Source organism: Manis pentadactyla, chromosome 14, assembly GCF_030020395.1.
Source record: "Manis pentadactyla isolate mManPen7 chromosome 14, mManPen7.hap1, whole genome shotgun sequence".
NCBI classification, from domain to species: Eukaryota; Metazoa; Chordata; class Mammalia; order Pholidota; family Manidae; genus Manis; species Manis pentadactyla.
In genome coordinates this window covers 88392091-88399045 of record NC_080032.1, presented here as the reverse complement: position 1 = coordinate 88399045, position 6955 = coordinate 88392091, and the positions used below count along the sequence as shown (strand labels likewise).

The window sequence follows — 6955 nt, the reverse complement described above, 5'->3', positions numbered from 1 at the left end:
TGGAAATGATATCATATCAATGACCTAAGGAGTATTTAATTTTTAAAAGGGAAATCAATAGAAACATATTTTAGAAGTGGCCCTAGTGAATTGCATTGAACTCTATTAATGTTTTGGAAAGGCATCTGAATGGTAAGAACCTGGATCAATCTAGTGACCAGTATCTTCCTCTTCTCCACCTGTTACTCTTCCAAATTTGTAGGAAACTCCTTAGGAAAAAGGTGTGACTCTTGTGGTGAAACGGGAGGAGCGCCTCTGGTCTGACTATCTTCACGGAAAGCCTAGTTCAGGAAAGGGTTTTTCTAAGAGAAGCAAAGATAAGTGGGAGGCAGCTGGCACAGCTCAAGGGCATATGTTCTGTACTCCACAGAAACTGGGTCCCTGGTTCCTCTGCAAGGATGACAGTACTCTGCAGAACTGTCAAGTTCAGTTTGAAGTGTTGTAAATTTCAGCAGTGATTAGACAGTCACTGCACACAACACGCTTCACAGGCTGTGAATCTTGGGATGAAAAATACCCTTTCACGAATTGTGGCACAAGTCGATGTATTCAGTCTCTGAGTATTTACTGAGGGCCAACTATATGTCAGACTATTTTAGGGGCTGAGATGCATGACGAAGACAACAAATAACAGCTCCCGCCCTTCCTGGGTGTATGATCGGGAAGTGGAGTTTACTTTGTAGTGGTCGAGGTTATATTCTAGTGAGATGGTGATAAGCAGCGTGGTACGGGGCGGGGAGTGGTGGTTAGGGTGCTGGATTTGGTTTTCTTTTAATTAAAAAATGCCTTGTTGCCCTTCCTTTTGCAAGTTGACCAGTTCTTGTCAGTCTCTTTGATAATCTATACAGTTGAGCAATTAAAAACATCCCCATGCCTTAGACTTGTAAGGTACTTTAGTTGAGATAATAGTTTTATCTCCTTTATTTTACAGATAAAAAGAAGTGATTTACCTAATCTTACCTGCTGCATTACTGAGACTGAAGAATGGCCTTCGATCCCCTTTTCTGATATGCTTTCCTTAATCATATTCCGCATGGTTCCTCCGTTTCTGAACGAAGGTCTGAGTCTCAAGAAGTGACGTCTGCAAAAAGTACGGAAGGTGCAGTGAGCTGAGACAGCTGTAAACTGGGGTGATTTGGTTAATCAGAAAGCATGGCTTGGTGAAAGACTAATAGGATGCCTCAGCTCTAATCCTGGCCTGTTCATTGAGGAAAGACCATTTAACCTGGGCTCTCAAGTCCTTGTCTTCTAAACGAAGGGATAGGCTAGTTGATGAGGGCCTTTCCCTTAAAGTACCCATTGTGTAAAGAGAGCTACAGGTGCCTGGCAGTGTGCTAAAAAATGTTATTTCATTACTAATCACACCTCAAACATAGATGCCGTTTTTGCAAAAGTTGAGCACTACAGAAATTAAGCACAATGTCCAAGGTCCATCAGTGAAGGAACAGGGTCTTTGTGGCATGAAGACCCTTCTTAGCTGTAAGATTTTATTTTACAGGGATTCGGACTTGTGGATCTAAGATGGGCAGAAATTGCGCAAGCAGAGAGAAGAGGGATATATTTTATGCAGCAGTAAGCCACGTGGGTGAAAGCAGGGTATGAGTTTCATCTGCTGTCTTTGCTGGGAGGCAGGTTTTCTGCCAGGGAGAGTGTGGAGTCCCTGAAGGCCGAGCTAAGGGGTCCGAAGGCCTTAGCAAAATCCTTGATCAGAGCGGTGGCATATTACAGCATTTTATTATTAATCTGGTTGTGGATTACTTAACAGTTTCAGAGACCAGTTAGATGGCTGTTACTTGAGCCCAGTACAGAGGAGGGCGTCCCGTATGCACAGGTAAATGAGATTTGGGAGGAAGTTGCCTTAGTCCACAGACTGCGGTCAGGGCACATGGAAACTCGTTATTTTTTCTAAAAAAGGCTTATGGGTACTATTTTCTTTTTAAGCATCTAGTGCAGAGGCCTGGGAGGCCCCAGAGCGCCTTCGGAACGAGCAGGAAGGTTAGGTCCCCGGCTTCGCCGCCCTCCAGCTGGGAGCAGAAGAAGCCGCCCGGCGTCCCCCGAGCGCTGCGGCGCCGCCTCTGAGCGCAGAGCGACGGTCCCCGCCGGGCACCCATTTGCGTGCGTCGGGCCGCCGGCCGCAGGCCCCCGGCGGGCGCGCTCAGCGGGGCGCGTTCCGGGTCGTGAGGCCCTGGAGGCCGTCGCACCGCCGGCCTGCGGCGGGGAAGTGGTGCTCGAACCCGCCGCCGCGCCGGGCCGCGCGGCCGCGTTTGAAGTCGCGGGCGCCGCCTCCGGTTGGCGGGCGCGGGTCACGTGCGCGCGGCGGGAGTTCCCCCGACAGCCGGCGGCTGCGTGGGATCCGGCGGCGGCGCGGCGCTGGGCGGCGCGCCCCCTCCCCCGCCGCTTCCGCCCGGCCGCGGCCCCGAGCTGACAACAGGCGGCCGCGGCGCGGCTCCCGGCGCGCGCCCGTCGCCGAGCCATGGGCGACAAGAAGAGCCCCACCAGGTAACGGCGCCGCCGGCCGGGCCGGGGGCCGGGCGCCGCGCTCCGCCGGGGCCGCGGGCGAGGACGGGGCGGCGCCGCTGCGGCGCGAGGGGCCGGCGCGGCCGCCCACAATGGAGCCGCGATGGCGGCCGAGCCCGCGCCCGAGCGCAGCGCCGGGGCCGGCGGGCGGGGGCCGCGGAGCGGGGCCGGGGCGGGGCGGCGCGGGCGGCGCGGGGCCCGGGCCGGCGCGGCCTGCCTCTGACCGCGGCGGCCCGCCTTGTGCCCGCAGGCCGAAGCGGCAGCCGAAGCCGTCGTCGGACGAGGGCTACTGGGACTGCAGCGTGTGCACCTTCCGGAACGGCGCCGAGGCCTTCAAGTGCATGATGTGCGACGTGCGCAAGGGCACCTCCACCCGGTGAGGCCCGGGCGGCGGGGTCGCGGGGCGCGGCGGGGCGCGGCGCGGGGAGCCGGGAGCCGGGAGGTCCGCGCAGGAGCGGAGGGTGGAATTTAATCTCCGTCCTCAGATACACAGTATCTGATTAGGGAATATGCAATAGACGGGAACTTTCTTTTTTAATACAGACGTCGGGAGGTCAGATGGAGGTTTTGTTTAGTGTTTTTATTACACATCTCTCATGTTTCACGAATATATGGCTGGAGGCGAGCCAGGTCACACGGACGCATTTTTCTGAAAGTATCTGAGAATTTTTAGTTTGATTAAATGGCAATCTTATTTAGACTGTGCAAACGAGATAAAATGATCTCTGCCTTTTCTCTGTCTTAGCTATTTTATTGTAAGCTTACAGTGCAGTAAGTCGGTCTTTTACAAAAACCAATTAAGTGAGTTAAGGGTTTAAAGAAAATCATCCAGGAAATTCAAAGTCAGGCACGTTCTTGATCTGTCAGCGCTGGGTTAGAGTTCCTTTGCCTTTAGAAGAAGGTAGCCTTTGAATTAATTTTCATCATAATCCTGTGATTTATAGCTTGATGGATAGATAACATGCATTTCGATACTACGAAGTATATTAGAGGCTTAATTATCACAAGAGTATGTCTACTAATGGGTTACGATACACTGTTTTAAAAAAGGCCTACACATTATCAACATTAGATTGTATTCAGTAGAAGTTAGATTTTTAAAAATGAGATACCTAGGCTCTTAAACACCGTTTACAGCATTTTATTGAATTTCTTAAGATGTAGAGATAGAAATATTTGGCAGTAAAGATTTGATTAACGGAGCTAGGTATTTTGACATATCTGTCTTCTTGTAAATCATAATAATGTGCTTTTTGTTTTATTAGTTTCCATTTTCATTCATTAAAATACATTGAACATTTTTTCATGATATCCTTTAAAAGGCACTTTCAAATATCTACTAAATTCAAGGTAATCTAACAGAACATTCTAAAAAGAGAAAAGCACCTATTTGTAAAGGTGAATGTGATAACTATCACTATATGATAACTATTTTTGGACCCGTGGTTTAAGTATTTTGAAAAGCAGTATCTTTATATCTTTATGTCTATATAAGGTTGGATTTGGTGTAGTTATATTTGTATGTCTATATTAGTACTTTATGTTTTTAGAAGCTCAAGCAATTTTCAGAAAATCTGGTTTTTGGAGGCAGGAAATTTAAAGTACATACAATTATTGTGATCTTGATCTCTGGTACAACATTGTTGCTTTTTGTTGTTCCCTTTCTATTTTCTCGTAGCCATTAGAAAAAATACTGAAACTAGAAAAGTTATATGTTTATTTGCAGGGGCAGCAAGGATGGGGGGAAGCTGGTGTCCTACCTACTCCACAGCCAGTCTTGGGGTTAGAGGAACCCTGAGAACTAGAGTAGGTGGTGGCAGCTCAGAAGAGAAGAAACAGGCCGAATACGACCTGGGCCCCGGAAGAAGAAGGCATGTAGTGCCCAGGGGAGTCGGCCCAGGACAGAGAAGTGGGCCTCGTTTAACAGAGGCTTGAGGCCCACATGGGGGCCCCTGACATTTTTTTGCCGGTACATCTAAGCTCTTGTAGATCCAATTTTTAGTGGTGGGAACATTACTTGAGGAGCCCTCAGAGAAGCATTGTCATTTGGATTGAAACTGAAGAGGCTCTGGGCGACTCACCAGAAATCTAAGGGACACTCTGTTCCTAAAAAAAAGTAAGTGTTCTGCACTGTGACCCTGTCCGCTTCTTCCTTCCTTTCTCTGAATTTTCTTTTTTGATTTTGGCCTTAAGTTAAACCTAACAGCTCTAATTTCTCTGTTATCTGTTATTTTTCCTATCACTGTTTCTGAAATTCAGAGTGGAATCCATGTTCAGGCAGAACAATGGCACAGGGATTGCTAATAGGGCAGATATTGATTGCGCCACAGAGTATTTCCTCTCCTGATAATGTTAAAAAAACAGGACTCAAGGGCTGCGTAACACTATTGAGAAGCAAAAGTTTCAGTAGTTGGAAGACATAATTCTCTACAACTGACATGGTAATTAGAAGTTGGGGTAATTTCCAGGATGAGGTTGGCGTTTGCCGAAGCAGGGACCGGATGGCTGCACAGTAGTAGAACGCAGTCCGCCAATGACCTGTTCTCATCGCTGACGGACGGGACTCGAATCCCTTGGGTCACAGACCTTTGAAGTGATTCTGTCACAGTTGCCAAATGTGAGGCCAAGTTAAGCCATCCCACTCATTTGAAAAATCCTCTTTTTTAAACCTCCAGAGAGGATGCAGTCCATGGTCTCCCTTCAAAGTCTTCACTGGTAGTTTTTTTTTCTTTAAAGGGTATGTATGTAGTACAAATCCTTTATATTGCAACAGAAGACCATTTCCTTTGGCTGTATTCTTGGTAGATCATGTTTTTCTGCAAAATAACTGTATGGAATGAAATGAGGTTATATCCATAGCAGAATTTCACAATGAAATGTGATTTGAAGTAGCTTTAGTTCCAAATTGATAAATTATATTCTGTAAATTTATGCCATTTCTGTGATTGAATTTCAATTTGGTACTTCCAGGCTTTAATTAGTTTAAATTTGATTCATCTCTTCTTTTTATCCAAATTCTAAATAGTTCAAGTACCTAAAGTTCTCTACACTGCTTTTGTGAGAGAAACTGAAAATGTCAGGAAAAATTTAAGAGGGAAAAGCGGTAGTGAAAGGTGATTATCAAAGGAACTACACAGTTCCTCTCTTTTTATCTCAATTTCTTGTAAGGCAATCCATGTCTCATATATAAACCTAAGAAACTGTAAGAAATTAAGGCCCATGCTGAATCATCAGAGAAAATGACATCTTTCCAACAGTGTGTGAGGCAGTGCGGTCCATGTAGAAAGCTGGGTGAGCCTGGTACCCTACTGCCACTTCTTCATGTAGGGATGGAAACGACTGCTTAATTCGGATAACAAATATTTAAAAATGAAGAGGATGGATGGGCCTGTTTGTGTTGAACTGTGATCTAAATGAGAACATACAGAATTTACAGACCCTAGTCGGCTTCCAGGTGTAGCTTCCAAGTATATCAGGTGATGTTCTGTTTTCTCGGTGTAAATTGTAATAGTTCCTTTAGGTTCCTCCGAGATGCTATTTTAGAGAATGATGAGGAAGATTTCATATAGTAGCGAGAGCACTAGGTGTTTGACCAGAAGTCAGGAGACCCGTGTTCTTACTCCAGCCACTGCAGTATTCACCAGTGTTTGTCAAAAATCTTGTTTTCCACAAGGGCCGAGCTGGGTAGAGGATATGCAGCGGTGAGCAAAAGAAGTGTTTCTTTTGTTTCTGCTGTAACATTTTATGATTTTGTTGTCCCATCAGAAGTACTTTGAACTACCAAATTTCCTACATGAGGTGGTATTGGTAAATATTTCCTTTATGTGTGAGCTGAAGAGGTGAAGTTTTCTAATTAAAAACAATGTTTATAACTGAACCTAGTATTATGGTTAAGATTTGGCTGTTGGTAAACAGATTGAATTATTTCTGTGAAATGGAAATAAACCATATAAAATTCACATTTTGAAGAAACCAGTTATCTGATAAAAGTCTTTCCAATGCTCTTGCTGCCCTCTCCTTCTTTCTTTTTGTCCTCTGTTTGAGGCCGGGCACAGGTGCTCCTGGGTGCTTGGCTTGGGAATGGGAGAGCTCACCGGCGGCCATTCCAGTCGGTCTGGTTCTCAGAAGCGCTGGGTGCCCACCCTCTCTCCCCATCTGGAAGCTGCTCCAGCCCCCACACTGTTGTTCAGAGACCACCACCCTCCTTATTCCGGGATGTTGGTTTTCCCCGATGTCTTGGGTTATAGAGGTCACACGGGTTCACTGTTTACAGGGAAGTTCTTAAGTAATCAGTGTTTGGATAATCTAGAATAGTGGTTTTCAAAGTGAGACCTGAGGAACCCTGGGCATCCGTTAAGACACCTGTAGGGAATCCGTGAGGCCCAGACTGTTTTCACGCTCACGCCGACGGTGTTTGCCTGTTTCCTGTGCTGACACT

The 6955-nt window shown here is 46.7% G+C and overlaps 1 protein-coding gene across 3 annotated transcripts in view; it reads left to right on the top strand.

Annotated features, from left to right (window-relative positions):
* Window positions 1–2315: 2315 nt before the first annotated feature.
* The window catches only part of YAF2 (YY1 associated factor 2), a 66652-nt gene continuing 62012 nt past the window's right edge, over window positions 2316–6955 (top strand). For 2 of the 3 annotated variants that reach the window (XM_036889611.2, XM_057491985.1), the window contains exons 1-2: window positions 2340–2499; window positions 2768–2893. In XM_036889611.2, coding sequence (XP_036745506.1) covers window positions 2474–2499; window positions 2768–2893 — 152 coding nt within the window. In that variant the 5' untranslated portion in view covers window positions 2340–2473. Of the gene's footprint in view, window positions 2500–2767; window positions 2894–6955 lie in introns of all 3 variants that reach the window. The other variant, XM_057491984.1, reaches the window with a different exon arrangement.